General features: G+C 39.5%; 1 protein-coding gene across 2 annotated transcripts; it reads left to right on the plus strand.

The window, feature by feature from the left end:
- The first annotated feature begins 8,378 nt into the window (after positions 1-8,378).
- LOC117475415 (cationic amino acid transporter 2-like) lies at positions 8,379-18,519 on the plus strand. Of its 2 annotated transcripts, none has more exons than XM_034121600.1 (12): positions 8,379-8,517; positions 9,451-9,821; positions 10,806-10,961; positions 11,039-11,204; positions 13,043-13,179; positions 13,400-13,622; positions 14,222-14,358; positions 14,743-14,845; positions 14,986-15,110; positions 15,188-15,354; positions 17,800-17,908; positions 18,042-18,519. In XM_034121600.1, exons 1-12 carry the CDS (start codon positions 8,507-8,509, stop codon positions 18,149-18,151), a joined length of 1,815 nt encoding a protein of 604 aa, XP_033977491.1. In that variant the 5' UTR covers positions 8,379-8,506; the 3' UTR covers positions 18,152-18,519. The 2 variants fall into 2 exon arrangements, with proteins under 2 accessions (XP_033977491.1, XP_033977500.1); XM_034121609.1 differs by having other exon boundaries at positions 11,147-11,204.
- The last annotated feature ends 931 nt before the right edge of the window (positions 18,520-19,450 follow it).

Below are 19,450 nucleotides of genomic sequence, written 5' to 3' on the forward strand. Positions count from 1 at the left end.
TGCACAAGATGTATAGTTTGAGGCCATCTAAAGGTATACATCTTGTTACGTGCCGCAGTTGGTGCTTGTGTGTGCTTGTGTGTATCTCTCTCTCTCCCTGATTGCCTCCAGGTGCAGCCTCTCCCCCAGGTGCTCCCAATCCCCAATCAGGGCCTCCATATAGGACCTGAGGAAGGCTGCAGTGGTCTCTCTCCTTCTCCTGTGAGCTGCATGGATGGCAGTGGGTGATCTGTGCAGCAGTGTAGTGTTTTGTTGTTGTCTACGTGGGACGTGCAACTTGTAGAAGTTCTGAGTAGTGTCTTGGTTTACTGTTGTCGCTTTCTTTTATGAGAAAGTTGTTTTGGTTTGTCGTTAGTTTGCAAATTGGCTGGTGAGCCTCCTTTTCTTTTATTAATTAAAAGATCACTTTGTGGCTTTATATCTCAGTTTCCTCTCCTTTTTTCTCTCTCCTGGTCTTTTCATATGTTGTTACTTCCTTCTGGTTCCCCTAGCCCAGTAAGGAACGTAACACATCTGTTTAAACATACATGTTCTCACTACTATGTTACTGATTTGAAGCCTCCAGAACAATATTTCTTTATTTGTTTATTCCACACATGGCAGTTGTTTTAAAACAAAACATGTACACTTTACACATTTTGTGTTGTTGTTGTAGCCCATGGTGGAAAGTAGAAAAATAAAATGAAATAACAATAAAAAATAACAATAAAAAAGTTAAATCAAAAGCAATGTTCTGTCAATCACAGTTGCTTACAAATACTTACAGAAACATAAAACCAGCCCTTTAAATCGTTCGGCAAATAATTCCACTTTTTTACGCCAACTACTGAGACACACATCTGCTTTAAAGTAGTCCATGCAAACTGATGCTTAAAATTAAATGTCCTCCTATAATGCTCATCCTCTGAAATGTAAAACAAATGTGTTTGTTTATTTTCTGGCAGTATTCAGTTTTTTGCTTTATGCATAACTAAAGCAGTCTGTTATTCTAAATATCAAGGTTCAAGGTTCAAGGTTCTTTATTGTCAATCTGACATAGCTACAGAGTAATTATGCAGTTGAAAATCTTATGTCACAGGCTTCTCCAACAATGCAACATAATAACATAACATAACAATAAGAGCAAGAGCAATACAAAAATAATAATAGTTATAAAAATGAAATAAAGTTATGATGTGGAATAGTGCAGTATGAGTCTATATACAAGTTATTGGAATGATATATATATATTAGGTATCATCCTACTATGGAGAGGTTGTACCAGCAGTTGTACCAGCAGTTCTGAACCTGCACAACAATCACATATATATGGAGCTTTCCCAGTCCCAGTCGCCCCTTAAAAGTGCTTCTACACAAGTCAGCATTCACACACATTGATAAAGAGGCAGAGACCGTACAAGGTGTCACCTGCTCAGGAAAATGAACATTCACACATACTGACACACCGGTGGCCATTCCATTGAGAACAATTAAGGGTTCTTGCCCAACTGCAGGGGCTTGGGAACAAATGACCGTCCTTCCAATTGGTGCACGACTGCTCTACCTCCTGAGCCATAGCCGCAAAGGTAGAAAAGGAATAACAGACCCAAGTCATTTTACTCACAGAATATCCTTCATATTATTACAAAAAATGTGAAATTGTACTGAAGTACACAAGTTTTATTCAGTGTAAACACTTAACAATAGTTCTTCCTGCAGGTCGCCTGATACAACCTTGACAAAACAGCTCTTCTACACTTTGCTAGATTTTAATAAGTGGAGTGACAAATGGTAGAATTTAGCAATACACACACAGAGAACAACTACAAGTCAAACATGCTGTCATGGGAGTACACACACACACACACACACACCATACAGAGATGTTGCAGGTCCAACCTGGTCTCACCAGAATGCGTGACTCCACCACGACTGCTTAACACCGCAGTGCGTGGTGGAGTCACGAACTTTGCTACATTTACGTGTCTGCACCACGCAAACAACCCCAATGTAAAGTGAATGAGGCTCCTTTGTCGTGGTGCACACACGCATTTCTACAACGTCCAGCAGTGAGCTTTTATTTTATAAAACGTTTTTCAAATCTACTTTATAGCTTGCAGTAACTCACAGGAGGCTTCTTTTATTTTATTTGTATTCATAATAATTTTTATTTTTCGTCAGAATGTATTATGGTGCATTATTTACCAATGTTTGTTCTCAAAAAACAGTGCATTGTGTATAATACAACTGTGATTTTTATTAAATTAGTTCGTTTTTAAGGAAGGCCAGAGCTTCAGCTGTGTCAAATAGATTGTTCCCTTTAGTTAACGTTATTTAAAAGATAATTATATTCCTATTTGATCAAGTCCCCTTTATTGTATTACGGACCCAAAGAGCTGAGCGTCCATTCCCATTGGATAACGGAGGATTTTACACCCGGAAGTAAGTATTCTCCTTACTGTCGATTGATTTTATTTACAGTGATATCTGCACTACTCATCATCTCAAAAACACCAGATTATCGTTGTTAATTACACAACATTGATTGGTTTAAATTGTGTACAATCCTTTTGTATTTTCCCCTTTCGATTCGGAGAGTGTGTGGATGGCAGAAGACACTACACTACCCAGAATCCTCAGCTATGGGACTACACCATGTGCTTAGAACGTGTCCTACCCCCCCCCCCCCCCCCCCCCCCCCCCCCCCCCTTAGGTCACAGGCTCCTCCAACAGTGCAACACAATAACACAGATAGGCTACACAGAACAAATAGTGCAAGTAAATACAAAAAGAAAAATAGTAAAATAGTAAAAAGTGAAATAGTGCAATACGAGTCTATATACAAGTGATTGGAATATGCTATATTAGATAAATAATTTCTAAGTAGCAGCCAGATGAATGTTATGGATGTTGTTTCAAAGTTCAGGTGTTTAATAGTCTTATGGCCTGTGGGATGAAACTGTCCCTGAGTCTGGTGGTTTTAGTCCGGATGCTGCGGTACCGCCTGCCAGACGGCAGCAGACAGAACAGTTTGTGGCTGGGGTGATGGGGGTCTTTTATAATCCTGAGGGCTTTCTTTAAGGTTAACCTGGTATTTTTACTCCACTACATTTATTTTAGTTACTTTACAGATTTGGATTAATGATGTGAAATATAAACAACCCTTAAATCAGACTTTAGTTACACCTGAGTAAAATTCAGTGAATTCAGCCAACAATCAGGCGAGATATTTGGTAGTGGGTGCTTGAAAAGACTAAATATTTATCTGCAGATCCCTATAAAGCATATTCATTACTTGTTATTCTCTACTAATAGTTAATTAAAAACTGTATATAATGGCTATTTTGCACATCCCTTTCAAGATTTCAAGATTTTCTAAGGTTTATTGACATATCATATACACAACTACGGTGTAGTTATGCAATGAATGAAAAACTTGGGTCACAGGTTCATCAACAGTGCATTACAAGACATCTATCGATATCAGTGTACCTCCACCATTAAACATATTCTGCACATTTCTTATACTATCTACATACATCTTAAGAGTATAATTAATATGTATAATATCAGTTAAAATAAGTGCTTCAACATAGTTAACATTGCAGGAAAGTTGATTGTCAAGTTCCAAAACAAACCATGCAATATATTAGACGTTAAGTACTTTGTCAGGCTTAATATCTGTAGATACCCCCAAAGCTTTTTTCTTATTTAAAAGAAGACCTTAACCTAAAGTATTCTTTAATGTTTAAATAAAGCCTTATTAGTTTGTCTGTTTTGCACATCCTCCTATCAGGCACTAAACTGTTTTATTGTAGAGATCACTTACAGTATCTTCTTGATATTTTCTATTCTATATTATTTATATCATTGACCTTCCACTTTCCCACTATATTAAGAGTATGTACTCTTAATATTTAAATGTTTTCATCAAATATAACACATTCAAAAGTGCTTTACAAAAATGAAAGACATTAAGAAAAAGGCATTTTAAAACAGTCATTAAAAAGCAACACAATCTACCTGCATTGCAATTACTCTAAACGTGTAATAACGTGCTTTAACCAGTAGGAGGTGCGGGTTAAAAAGCTGTCAAGTTTACAGTGTTAACAAAATAAAATGTACTGCTGTTTCTGGTTTAGTTTACGACGGATATATTCTGTTATTGTTTTGATATTTGTAACACAAAAGCGATGTAAAAAACCCACAGCAACACAGAAAAGATGGTCTTAACATGACCCAGCGGTCTAGTAGTTAATAAAAAACAATAATATCAAAACAAATTATTACTACTAACTTTATTGTGAAATTAAAATAGAACGGTAAAAGAATAGTTTCCGGTCGATTCTGAGGCCCGATCTCTGTAGATAAATAAAGAACTACGACAGATGTGTAATGTTTAATGCAGCCAAACCATTCATTACAATGCATTCATGTGATGACTTTCAAAGAGTAAAGCAAGCACTGCTGAATAAAGTATGATTTGATCTTTTACGAAACGTTTTTTACATATGGAATGCAGTTGGAGGTCAACCAATCACAGAGCTTGAGGCAAAGCGGAACAATAGCTGAGGATTCTGGGTAGTGTAGTGTCTTCGGCCATCCTAAACTCTGAACAAATATTTGTTTCTCCGAATCGAAGGGGAAAATTACAAAAGCATTATACACAATTTAAACCAATCAATGTTGTGTAATTAACAAGGATAATCTGGTGTTTTTGAGTTGATGAGTAGTGCAGATATCACTGTAAATAAAATCAATCGACAGTAAGGAGAATACTTACTTCCGGGTGTAAAATCCTCCGTTATCCAATGGGAATGGACGCTCAGCTCTTTGGGTCCGTAATACAATAAAGGGGACTTGATCAAATAGGAATATAATTATCTTTTAAATAACGTTAACTAAAGGGAACAATCTATTTGACACAGCTGAAGCTCTGGCCTTCCTTAAAAACGAACTAATTTAATAAAAATCACAGTTGTATTATACACAATGCACTGTTTTTTGAGAACAAACATTGGTAAATAATGCACCATAATACATTCTGACGAAAAATAAAAATTATTATGAATACAAATAAAATAAAAGAAGCCTCCTGTGAGTTACTACAAGCTATAAAGTAGATTTAAAAACGTTTTATAGAATAAAAGCTCACTGCTGGACGTTGTAGAAATGCGTGTGTGCACCACGACAAAGGAGCCTCATTCACTTTACATTGGGGTTGTTTGCGTGGTGCAGACACGTAAATGTAGCAAAGTTCGTGACTCCACCACGCACTGCGGTGTTAAGGAGTCGTGGTGGAGTCACGCATTCTGGTGAGACCAGGTTGTGCAGGTCTGACCATCTGTCTCACTTTTGTTTATAGTGTCTGGCCTTGCAAATAGTAGAAGTAGATGAACGGCTCTACATTATGAGAGAAGAACACACGTTCCATTGTCTCTGGATGAATTCCAGCTAAATGCAATGTAATGTAATGTAATGTTTAATATTTAAAGGTAACCTATTATGCAAATACGTTTTTTTTATGTCTTTTATACATAAATGTGTCCCCGATGTGTAAGGAGACTCAGAAAATGTCAGCAAATACAACCCTCTCTCTTTTCCTCCTTACCCACATCTCTAAAAATGGGGGTACAACGGAGCTGTTCCAGTTTTGCTGCGTTCATGACGTCATTACTAAAATCCGCCCACAGCCCAACCTATCGTCCCCCATGTACAGTCGGTAGCTGAATCCCCTCCTGCAGCTGTGTGTCTGTATTCAGCAGGATGTCTACAGCAGGGGCTTAAAGTAAAGTTGTTATATATATATATAATACATACAATGGCACTGTTCTATCAGTAAACACTGAAGAAAGAACATGTCAAGCTATGTGATGTATCAGAAACAATGCGCGACGTGTTTTGGAAGTAATACGGTCTGTGTTTACATTAGCAAGCATCGCTAACACTCAGAGCTAACGCTGTACTGGAGAAAGTATGTGTAGAGAAGCCGTATATAAAAGGTACTGTCATTGTGATAAACCCGGGAGAGAGAAAGCATTTGAGCTCCATACTGTTTCAGAAATAATCCTTGATGTGGTTTGGAACATAATATGGCGTTTAATCACGGCAGCATTTAGCAGAGTTTCTGCTGGTAGACAGCCTTCTCTTCACGGAGCTCATGCCTGCATGCGGCCTCCCCAAAGGGGCGTGGCCAGCAGCGGCTCCAAAGGGGCGTGGCCAGCAGCAGCTCGGTTACATTTAAAGGGCCAGACCCAGAATCAGCCCTTTAGTAACAGGGCTGAAATAGAGGTGTATGAGGCATGGCTATAATGGGTTATCTGTTTGGTATTTTGAGCAAATCACTTCAGAGACATGTTTTGTATAGGTATGGCCCTATAATATGTTGGGGAAATATTTTCCAAGGCCCATAACTTTGACCCAGTTTATCAGTTTGTAATGACCTCACTGAGCTCAGGCACCTCTAGCCTTGTGCTGTGCTCTCTGTGTGTTGTCTTCCTGTTCCTGCCTGTTGGCGTCAGCTGATAGAGGTGTTATTGTGCTTTGCCTGTTTTATCTTGTTATGCAGCATGTTGATTATTCTCTCAGAACCAGCTAAATACATGGGTCTGGGGTAGAAATCTTCAGAATTGGTTTGGCATCCGTTTTGTCAACTCGTGGCACACGACATGTCTTGTGAATTCTCCGGCCCAAGCTCCAAATAAACCATCAGAACATCAAAGTTCCTGCGTTCCTGCTCTCCTCGTGTCTCTCTGAGTCCTGTCTCCATTGTTTCAGAAGTTTCCATCACAAATATATTGTTCAAATATAGCATAATAGGTGACCTTTAAGGAAAGGTCAGTTTCATCGGGCTGATAATTACAGTATAGCATTCTCGTCATTTGTTTACAGTAGCAGCCTCCTCACTGAGGACCACCCCACCCAGGCAAACGTTTGCCAAACGGGAAATTGTTCCAGGATAAGGGGTTTCCATGGAGACCAGCCTTAACTTCTGATGTGTCAAGCTTGCATGGTGCACACAGATGCAGACACACACACATAGGTGTGATGTTGTACAGCGGTGAGAACAATGACACACAGCATTGATTTCCCACCCCGCTGCCAAGATGAGGTTAAGAAATTGCTTCGACACGCTGCTCATTTCATTTCAAACATTTATTTATCCAGGTGTATCCCATTGCTGCTAACAATTACCACTCTATTTAGAGCGGCAAGATAGTGTAGAGAACAACTTTACAGCCACACACACACACTGCTGGCATCGGGCCATCCACACATTCACCATTACTACAACTACTAACACACACAGACCAATGTGGGAGGTGGGTACGGTAGAGAGTGAATATATTTTTGGTAATGTGATTTGCTTTAGTCAAATGAGCATGTTAAATAATAAATGGCACAGAGCAAGAAGCAGAGCCATTTATCGAACAAATATCCAACGAAAAGAGCCAACGAGGGAAAATGTAGGATTACTTTAATAAAATTAACACATAATCATTATTGAAATGGTTAAGGCCGAACATGCAAATTGGCCACCACCCTCTGACTCGTTTTCATACGGAGACATATTGCTTTCCTTATCTTCCTTAATTTCAGACAGAATTCCCTTCTTTCATTGCTGGAAGGATTATGTCATCGATTGAGAGATGAGAGGAGAGAGGGGTGTAGGACACAGCCCTGCATTTATTCAGAACACTCCTGCTGCCATCTTGTGGCATTATGTGCGTATTACAGCCTGGAAATGTTTTCCATCATAACTGAAGAGCTGACTCTGATGTTCTAATCTAATCAGTCAAGTTAGTTATAAATTGAAATATGTTGCTGCCTTTTTTATATTCTCCAACAGTATAAGGAGGTTGGGACTCTTGTTTTATTTGTATTCCCTCACATATGCTGTAAGTAAAGGGTGTCTCGATATTCATAACTTCATCAATGCAGTTAGAGTTAAGTAAAGTTCTTAAACCTTCATCTGGAGGCAATTGAAAGGAAGAAACGGCAGGAAAAGAAAAAAGTAAGGACATTTCCCCCAGGATTTGAATTACATGTTGTGTGTGTAGAAAAGACACATAACAATAGTGAATAATGTACAATGTGTAAAATTAAATTATTGATATGCCACAAGTCAAACTATAACCTTTGTAACATATAAGTGAAATGCCAAGCCCGAGAGATTTTACAAAATACATTTATTTATTTATAACATTGAGATCAAACTATGTGAGTCGGAGCACTGGTCGAAAACAACTAAAAACCCAAAGGGACCAAAGGACTAAAATCTCCCCTACAAAACTAAAGTAACCTTGATAAAATAAAGTCACAAACAAAGCAGGGAAAGCATTTTTAGAGTCACTCTCCCAGCCCTGCAGGAGGCCTCCTCCCTGATTGCCTGATTGATTGCAGGTGTGTCCCTGTGCCGGGCTTCAGGTGGCAGTCTGGAGGAAGGGGCTCTGATCATACTGCAGGAGCAGGGGACACACGCTGTTTCTCCCAATGTCCACAGCAGTCTGAACACACCGGCTTGGAAATGACTGGCAGGTAAGGTTTCATCACATCACGCCACTCTGCTTCGGTTAACAATGTCTACAGATTTCTGGATCTTTATGTCAACCTAAACTGTGTATTACTTGTCTAGTTTATACTGAGTTGTTCTTTCAAATAGCCTATAGTGTTTTAGCTAGGTAACCCACAAAGGGGCATTTATAAAAAAAAAAAGGCCAATTATTTTCGTTGTCTTGAACAAATGTTGTATTTAAATGTCCTTTTTTATAATTGCTTTTAATGTTTTCTTTTGTTGTTTTTTCTTTTGTTCCACTTAAACTCTTTCAGTAAACTTTTTATTTTAAATAAGCTTTGAGCAGTTTATATAGCCCATGATGGAAAGGAGCAGGGAGAAGACAGAATTATTTGTACCTGCCCCTTAATCAAAAGTAGTCAGTCAATTGCAGCTGCCAATAATAAACTACATTAAAGTAACTTGAAAAAAAAACTAAACACAACAATCTATCATCAGCAAATAAAGAAAGAGAAGAAAGAAAAGAAGAAGGATCCCTTAATAGTCCTACAGAGGGGACATTTTACATTCTGCATTTTACCCATCCTAGTGTTGGGAGCAGTGGGCTGCCATTTTGTACGGCGCCTGGGGAGCAGTGTAGGGAACGGTGCCTTGCTCAGGGACACCTCGGTAGCAATTGGTCTTTCCGGGACTTGAACTGGTGACCTTCCAGTTCCCAAGCCAAGTCCCTATGGACTAAGCCACCACCGCCCTAAAGATGTTCATACAGACCTCTTTTAACCGTTTGGTAAAGAATAGCTCATATTCTGAATTTAAGACAAACCATCTTATTATGTTTTCTGGTAATATTTAGTTTTTTCTGTCTGCAATTTAATTAAATCTTTAAGATAATTTCCTTCTTGTTGAAATGTGATAATAAACGTACCCTTACCCTTGGTTTGGTCTTTTCATTCCAGAATTACCGGTCCCAAAGTGTTACGGTTCCTTCGGAGCCTGACCCGTAAGAAGCCTCTGGAGCCAGAAGGCGAGGAGTCCAACTTCTGCCGATGCCTGACCACATGGGACCTGGTGGGTCTGGGTGTTGGGAGCACGCTGGGGAGCGGTGTGTACGTGCTGTCCGGAGAGGTGGCCAGGAATGTGTCCGGCCCCAGCATCATCATCTCCTTCCTGGTGGCAGCCGTGGCTTCGGTCTTTGCGGGGTTGTGTTACGCTGAGTTCGGAGCCCGGGTCCCCAAGACTGGCTCGGCTTACCTCTATAGCTACGTGACCGTTGGAGAGGTGTGGGCATTTGTGACTGGCTGGAACCTGCTGCTGTCATACGTGATTGGTAAGTTAAACACACAATAAGGTGGATGTGATCTCCAAGGTAAACATACAAAATGCAGTTGCCTGTTTATCTTGTAGCATCATACTTTGGCTAAAATGCCCTCGGTCAGTTATTGTCTAACTAAAGCTCTTTACACACAGTGGCATATAGAAGAGTATATAAACTTACAGAAGCACCAACGTTCAACCGGGATTCCATGTTTGAAGCTGACTGCATTCCCCCAACGGCCTGCCTTGACCAACCAAGCGTATGAGCGTAGTTTTATTTGGCTAGATGTTGGTTTGAATTGATCTAGAATCGATAGCATTTTCTTGGGTTCCCGGATGTTAAGTCTGAATTTTATACATGGTATTTTTGCAACTGAATTTGGCCAATCGAATTCAAGCAACTTTAAATGTATACACTGATATTATTTAAACGTGACATTTTTATTCTGAATACGTGACCGAACAGAACATTTTCTTTTGGAAATTTTGAACAATCAAATTCGGAGGCAAAAATTTCAGATACATCCTTTCTGTTCATAATTATTCGGCATTTGAATTCAATCGATTGGAACAAATTTACTTCCACAGGTGTCCATATTCTCAATCAAAGGTTGGCAAATTGATCATATATCATCATTCCCATTTTTGCCGCGTTCAAGCCATATCAGAGTTATCATAAATATGAGTTTCCAACTTCCATGTAAACATCCAGGTCATAATTGAAACTTTCTAAAAGCTCTTATAAGACCTTGATGACAGTTCATGAACAAGTTTACTAAAATGTAATGGATATATTCAAGTGAATGGATGTCATGTTTTAATCTTTTAATACCGCAAACTTCTTGAAGAAGGCGTGCAAGTTGTTGGGAATGTTTCCCATTGATCCCACACAAATACGGCATTACAAATTGCAGTCCTGAAGAATTATTGACCGTCATTTACCTGGTCGTAAATCACTGACAAACCGATGTCTTTTATTGTTTTTGGTTCTTCTCAGGAACATCTAGTGTAGCCAAAGCCTGGACTGGGACCTTTGATGACCTGATACACAACGTTATTACTGAAACTCTGGAAGAACATACACCAATGGACTCACCGGGCTTGGCTACATACCCAGACTTCTTTGCTGCTGCGCTGATTATGCTGCTTGCTGGTAATATCTGTAATGTTACGTAAAGATAAACAAGGCAGAATTCAGTCACATTTTTTAGCTTTTCCTTTATTTTTCAGGTATTCTTGCTTATGGTGTGAAGGAGTCGGCCGTCGTGAACATTGTTTTTACTGCAGTTAACATAACTGTGCTGATTTTTATCATCATCTCTGGCTATGTAACTGGAGACATCAACAACTGGCGCATTAGTGAGGAGACTATCCTGAACGCAACCCGACTCGAGGAGTAAGATTTGTCCTTTTACACATTTGGTGTTCAAATGATCATCAGTCTGTTTTTCCTTCAAGGATCAGCTCTCTTAAAGTCAGTGTTGGGTGTAACGCGTTACAAAAGTAACGGAGTTACAGTACTGTATTACTTTTTGCTGTAACGAAGTAATGTAACACATTACTAATGAAATGTGGGTAATATACTACCCGTTACAATTCTCAGTAATGCAGTTGCAACACATTTTAACCCGAAATTAAATGGTGTTTTGTTTTTTAAGAATTTACCAACATCGCGAGACATTCCCTTCAGGCTCATCAAGATCCTTCCGCTTCGCGTCGGGTTCCCTGATCAGCCTGTCGGGTGTTCTTTTCCCCATAATGACCGCCTCGCTGCACATTATCCCGCTTATTACAAACAAACTACAGAGCCCATTCCGTGTTCCTGTTATTGTTTACCTCTCTGCCTTCTTCTGGTGATTTATCTGACGTCCAGCGCTCCGTCTTTTAACCTCTTTTCCTTTCTCTTTCTTGATCCTCCTTAGCAACCTTCATTATAGTCCTTGACAGTGGTCTGTACTACTGTATTAACGTGTCACAGAATTTACAATCAGAATCGAGTATTCAACAAAGTCGTGTAATAAAAGTTGTTAGTAGCCTGGCCTACACAGTTGTTATGCTATACCACATTGCCCTTCACTGGATGTATAATGAGCTGCACTACTAAACTACATTTTAAAATACCTAGCCATTCTTTTGCGGTTATTTTGGTAAAGTAATATAAAAGTAGTGTAACTCATTACATTTCAGAGACAGTAATATTGTAATGTAACTTATTACTTAAAAAAATACAGTAATATGTACTGTATTACATTTGGGAAGTAACTTGCCCAACACTGCTTAAAGTACATATAAAACTGAATCTTACCTTCTAGTCTGGATTTCCAGGGTCTAGAGACAGGTCCTTATTTTGGATCGGGACTTTCTCTTCCATTATAAATTACCAGGTGAATGTGGATCTTTAAGTTTGAAATGTCGAACTCCAGTATCTACTGTAGCCATACAGATGTTTGCAGAGGCTTTTTTGTTTAGATGTTGCGAAAAATGTATCTTGTGTCTTTCATTTCGTCAGGTCATAGGTTTTCAAATTTTAGCCCCAGACACACTGACTGCTTCAGTGGCACATTTCTTTAGTTTCTTTTTTTTCTTTTTATACCGACTATCAGGTGTTATCAATACATAGGATACACGAGTTGTCATGCAGGACTATCATAAGTAAGATCATAGTAAAAATATGCTGGTAAGATATGCCGTTAGAAAACGACTTATTCCACAACGATAGCAACAAGTAGTGAAGATGGTCAGACTTTGACTATGTTAACATCATCCATATGATGGAGAGAAACTGTTGAACCAAACTATCAAACTGTGAGATCAAAGTGACATCTTCCGGTTAATTTCAGAATACTGGAATGCTTCTAAGAATTGTAGGAATTGAAATGCCTTTTTTTGAAAACTGCAAAGTGTGGTGGCTTCTATTAATTATCTAGAGTAACCAGATCTGATTCTGGATAGAATAGTTGCCATTGATTTTTTCAAATGTCATTTTTAAATGCTTTGAGGGCAGGTCAGCTGAACAGGGGGTTTGCTTGAGAGGTACGAAGATTTATTGGCAGTGTCAAAACCAAAGTAATAAGATCCAGAGTACCTGTGTGACTTCATTTTGTTTAAGAACAAATATTTTGATGAGTGACCCATTGCCCTCAATCCTTACATTTTTCTTTAGCTCCGGCCTGAGGACAATTTACCATCCTAACTGAAAGCAATAGATTAAAGCTGTTTCTTTCCTTTGTACAGGACTCTTGACCCATCCCAAAATGAAACGGTTGACTATGGGGTTGGTGGTTTCTTCCCTTTTGGCTTTGATGGCACACTTGCAGGAGCAGCAACCTGTTTCTATGCTTTTGTTGGATTTGACTGCATTGCAACAACAGGTAATGTCGAGTAGATAAGTATGAGTAAAGCTACTTATGGGTTGAATAACGAGAGAATGATGTCTTGGCATGAATAAGCACCTTGTAAAAAAAGAAAAAAGACTACCATTTACACAGGATGTTCATGCCACATAATGTCAAATATATCAATATGTTATGTCTGTAGTGGTATTACGCAGGATATGTTGCAAGAACTCGGCTCATCTACATGATTTTTCAGGGGAGGAGGTGAAGAACCCGCAGAAAGCCATACCTATTGCGATCGTGGCGTCCCTGCTCATCTGCTTCGTGGCCTACTTTGGCGTGTCGGCCGCTCTGACTCTCATGATGCCCTACTATCTGCTCGACAACCTCAGTCCTATTCCTGTGGCCTTTGAATATATCCACTGGGAGCCTGCAAAGTACGTTGTGGCTGTGGGATCCCTCTGTGCTCTCTCAACAAGGTACAGATCTGGAGTCTTACACATGAGGTTTTCAGGAGAGGGTGAAGTCAAACGTTCAGTTTTAAGTAGGAAAACGTAATGTGCATTTTTCTTTTGTCATGGTGACAAAAGAAAAATGTCAACATGACTCAGTTGCTATTTAAGTGTCTCCAGTTGACTTTTAGTTTTCTTTACTTTAAAACGAAACAACCTAAATTGACTTGGCCATTATTTAAATGAAAACTAACTTCTTATATGTGAAAATAATGACTGTGTATGTGCACATAAGCAAGGAGGATCCATGCTTATTTTACAAAGTTGCGGTACATTTTAAGCAGTGGATCTGCTGTGTGAAGGCGTTCAACATCGTTCCAGTTAGAGCAGGGCTGTCCAACACTTTCATTAGGGTACAAACTGAAACCTAAAGGTGGGAGACTGAACAAAAGCAAAAATCTATCGTCTTGTATTGCTGAGAGGCAAATTAGTACCAGTTTAATTATTTGTAGGGATCCATTTGTATATACCCACGTGCATGAATTAATCAATCTAATTAAATTGAGTCAACAATTTATATTTTTGTAATTAATCCCACTGAAGTTTTGGTTTGGTTTTTCCCACAGTCTTTTGGGAGTGATGTTTCCGATGCCACGGGTGCTCTTTGCCATGGCGAGAGACGGCCTGCTCTTCAAGCCTCTTCACTACATGAGCTCCAGGCAGAGTCCCGTCTTTGCCACGCTGACTTCAGGAGCAGCGGCTGGTAATGAAGTTACAATTACACTTACATCAACATGCAAAAGGGGCACAAATTAGATTTGTTATTGATACTGGAGAAAGATATAACTTTTACAAACGTCACCATTAGACAACATTGATATTGAATATATTCGGGAACTTGCTTAAAGGTCTCCTATTATGCTATTTTTAGGCATATATTATGGGTCTCAGATATATAAAAACTTCCCTGACACACCGGGGACACGTATTTATGTATAAAAGACATAGAAAAGTGCATTTTGCATGATACAGTAGGTCCCCCTTTAATATGACTCTTGGTCACTGAAATAAATAAACAGTAAGAGCTTTACCAAGGTCCTGATGTCATCTATTCCTAAGACTCAATAATTGTTGGTCCTCTTTGCAGCATTCATGGTCTTGTTATTTGACCTAAAGGCTCTGGTCGACTTGAGTTCAATTGGGACCATCTTTGCCTACACTCTTGTTGCAGTGTGTATTCTGATATTAAGGTATGTACGCTTCGAATGACTGAATGTGGATGTAGTTTGTTCAATGAAAAGCCAATATTTTGACATTCAAATCTTTTTCAGACAATGAACATATACCATAGCATGTATAAGCTTGTTGCTTAGTTGTTTCTTTCTCCCAGGTACAAGGAGGACCCTGGTTTCAGCCGTAGACAGGAACCATTTACTGTCATGGGGCTGTTTATTCCTCCTTCTCGAGCCACCCCCCGCACCTCTAAAAATGTCAACGTAATCACCATCATTATTTGTAAGTAATCCCCCATTTGAAATGTGGACGCTGAACACAATTCCAAGTATTTTCTGACTGCTCATATTCCTCTCTAGTGTTCCTGGTGGTGGTTTTAAGCTTGCTGCTGTCCGAGGGTGCGTTTTCCCTCCGCAACAGAGAGCTGTGGAGCGTGCTGATTGTGTCTTTCCTCTCGCTGATGCTGGTCCTCGCTGTGGCAATCATCTGGAGACAGCCACAGAGCATTTCTAAAGCCTCTTTCATGGTAAAGTGCACGGGTGATGGTGGTGGGCTAGATTTCATGCATCTTGAAGAGTTGCCTCTTTTACAGTTTCAATGAAGATGTCATGTGAGTCAGATGGTGGGCCTTACTGAAGGTCTGTTGCAGGGCACACAAGGTTTATGGAAAATACTTTATATAAACAATCAAAAGACCACCCAATTTAAACCCAAACTAAATGACCAGTGATAGAAAAACTACAATCGTCTGCAAGAACGTCCCTTAAAAAAAACGTTTGAGACGGAGATATTTAGAGTTTTGTCACATACAATGTCTGTTTAGTTTTTTTAAAGAAAGGTCCCATGTCATGGCCATTTCTACTGATCATAATTCCATTGTTGAGGTATACTAGAATAGATTTACATTGTGCAATGTTCCAAAATCACATTGTTTTCTCATACAGCATCTCTGTATAGTATGTGTATTCACTCTGTCCTACACGCCTTGTTGGAGATCCTGCCCCCCCTCCCTATGAGCCCACTGTGCTCTGATTGGTCAGCTCGTCCACTCTGTTCTGAGTGGGCGGGAACTCAGAGTCCACCACCGTTACAGCTGATCATCAGTGTTTGTGTTACAATGGCGTTTGTTAGCAACCAGAAAATGACACCAGTAATGACAAACAGATGAGAATGCTGCGTGGAGTCTGGGTGCCGTGTTGGCGGGACGTTGTGGGGCTCGCTGCTCCGCCCTGTGGGGCTCGAGGAGGTGTGTGTGTGTGTCCCCTTTTAAAGAAAGTTCAATTGATGTTATTTAATGAACATCGGAGGTGCTGAAAGGCACATTGTTACATTTGGGCAGAGTTGTTTCCTCCCTTGTTTCTGGGCTGCGCTTGAATTGTCAGAGAAATTGGGTCCTGTCTTTACCTAACCACTTGAATATTAACCTCTAAGAAAGATCACGGGTTCAGGAAAGATGTGAAGGAAAATTCAAAAGGACTGGAAAAGACAACTGCAGTGCTAAGGAGTCTTACTGCTCTTGCACTGGACATACAGTATTTATGATGTGATGCCAGATGGTTTTTGATGTGCGTCTGCAATGGGAAAACTACAATTTTCCATACATAAGTCTTCTAAAGCGCATCCAGATACTTTGCCCTGTGCATTCTTGTTGTGTGATTTACAATCGTGGTCAATAAGTTGTAAAACGCGAACAGCGGAATGTTGTTTCCATTAGGGATGGTCAAGAGTATTCTAAGCTATGTAATAAAGAAAACTAACAAGTCCTTACCTATTTCCATCCAGAGAACAGCTCTTATGAGTGCCACATGGGTACTTCCAGGTAATTTCACTCTGTTAGGAACCTTCCTGAGCAAATTCAACAATTTAACCTCAACAAAAGAATAGTTCAGAAACAACTTCCAGACAACTTCCACTCACTTTCCTGTCCACTCGTAATAATGGACATGAATCACAAATAGGATGATTGTATGAAACTATTTTATGAATTTGTTATTACACTTTAACACTAGAACCGCCAGAGATTTTTTATACCTAAAACCGCCACCTGGGTCAAATTGACCCGCTATTAGAATGCATTGATTTTCAAGGTAAAATGTTCTTTTATTGAACAGAGAGTTTTGATCGCACAGGGATGAAACGTATACCAATATAATCTGTGGACTCTCAGGGCTCGACATTATAAATGGCCCGCTGGGCCGGAAGCATTATTTAGACACCGCGGCCAGCATAACGTACTTTCAACTCGCCCCACAGCTGTTTGCTGCGGAGCGCAGCGCGAGCAGTCTCCCGTGAGCGGGAGCACACTCCTTCACTACAGACTGTCTCTATCTATATCTCTCTCTCTCTCTCTCTCTCTCTCTCTCTCTCTCTCTCTCTCTCTCTCTCTCTCTCTCTCTCTATCTCTCTCTATCTCTCTCTATCTCTCTCTCTCTCTCTCTCTCTCTCTCTATAACTATCTATCCATCTATCTCTCTCTCTCTCAATCTATCTCTCAATCTATAAGGAGGAACCGCAGTAGACAAAAGGCGTTGCTATAGCAACACGTCATGTTTATATGAAAAGGGGTGGGGTCAATAGGACCCGCTTGGCGGAAATAGGTATAAATGGCAATTTTTTGGGTGATTTCTTCAATCTGACTTCATATTGACAATTTTTAACAACAGAGGGTGGTACATAACACACTTTCAGGAAAAGTCACGGACTGGGAGACTTTAATATTTTATTGAAAAAAAGTTACATCAAATATAAAACAGCTCTGGGTCAAATTGACCCCGTTGGCGGTTCTAGTGTTAAATACATCATTTCACTCATTTAGGAACCTCCCTAAGCAAACAAGACTATTCGATCACAGCCCTTGTCTTTGTGCTATGCTAAGCTAACCTGCTGCAATCTCTGCTGCATAAAGCTAACTCATGTCAAAGCATCATTTCAAACTATTGCTTGAACATCATAAGTTGTTCTCTTTTTATAGGTTCCTGGTCTACCTGTTGTTCCAGTTGTAAGTGTCCTCATCAATACCTACTTGATGGTTCAGTTGGGAGGGGAAACGTGGATCAGCTATGCAGTCTGGATGGTAATAGGTAAGCACTTCCTAGTTTCATAAGCTCGATGTTTAATGTTTTTATTCTGTGCATCATTTGTAGATGGTCGAAAAATCTCAAACACAGCTGTCATTGAATAAACATTAAAAGGCCTTTACAACTCTTTCCTCAGGACTCATCATCTATTTTGGTTACGGGGTTCGCCATAGTGTCCAAAAACAAAGGCTTCGTCAGGCTCGCACCCGACTCAATATTGTTCATGTAAACATTGTCGCTGCTTGATGTCCTGTATTGAATTGTGTAATGTGTCACTCTCGACTGACATGTAAAAAGTTCTACAGAGTATAGTTAAACTCATCAAGGAATAACCTTGAAATAATTTTACGGATTTTAATCAGGTTTCAGCCAGGATTGGATTGACCTTCTTTTGATGCATCGGTTTTATGTGTTCAATTGCTTTGTTAAAAGTATGTTAATGTTATTATAACCTGTTTTTGTGTTGTCATATTATGGCTCATCAGTCCTTCAAGACTAGGTACTCTTGGATATTGCTGTTTATAAAAATGAAATGTTGATCTGTATTAAGGTCATTTAAATCTTTAAGAATTAATGTTAATAAATGTGCAGAAAAATAAATACATTGTAATTAAGTGGATGTGAATAGAAGTGTCTTTTCACAAGTTTATATTCAGTGCTAGTATAAAACCTGCTGCTTTAAGGACCACTCATACAAACGTCTTCAAACTCCACACTGCACTTCCAATACACCTGCCATGAAGTAGTTGCATCACACACCCATGTGAGAAGTGAGATACACAGGTGAAAATACACTGCTCCAAAAAATGAATGGAACACTCAATTATCACAGTAAAACACCCAGTCAATTCAACTTCTCAACCATTCCAGTTAGGAAGAATAACTGAATGTGATTCAAGTACATTCTGTTTTAATGCAAATGAAAAAGCAGGTGGACAGAAGAGGCAACAGCAAGACGACTCCAAAAAAAAGGCAATGATGGGTGTTGGCAATCTCCCCTGAGTCTGTAGACGCTGTGGCGAACATTATGATACCTGCACAATTATTTGGCATGACCTGTTGGTAGGTCAGTGATGGTCTGGAAAGCATATATTTGGAGGGTCACACAAACATCCACGTGCTAGCTAATAGTACACTGACTGCTGTTAGGTAAGGGGAGGAGATCCTCAGACCCATCGTATGAACCCAGGGCCCCCTGATCCGGCGTCAGGTCTGACGGTCCCACTGTCCTCCTGCAGGACCGTGCCCGGCCTCATGTGGTTGTCAATGGCAGTTTAAAGTTAACATTTTCACATGAAGTCTTGTTTTTCGTGATAAATATACATTTGATATTCTTAATTTGAGCTGCAAACACACTTGGGTCTTAAAATACATTTAATTATGAATATACTGTATATTAATAATGCAGCTTTAACCCTCCTGTCATGTTTATTTCTCCCCTCATACTTTGGTGTTCCACGTCAAATTTGAACAGTCTGTTTTAATGGCACTAACATTAACACAAAAACCATTAATCAGCAACAGATTTGATTTTAAGCCCTTTTA

This window comes from Trematomus bernacchii, unplaced genomic scaffold (genome assembly GCF_902827165.1).
Source record: "Trematomus bernacchii unplaced genomic scaffold, fTreBer1.1, whole genome shotgun sequence".
Classification (NCBI taxonomy): domain Eukaryota; kingdom Metazoa; phylum Chordata; class Actinopteri; order Perciformes; family Nototheniidae; genus Trematomus; species Trematomus bernacchii.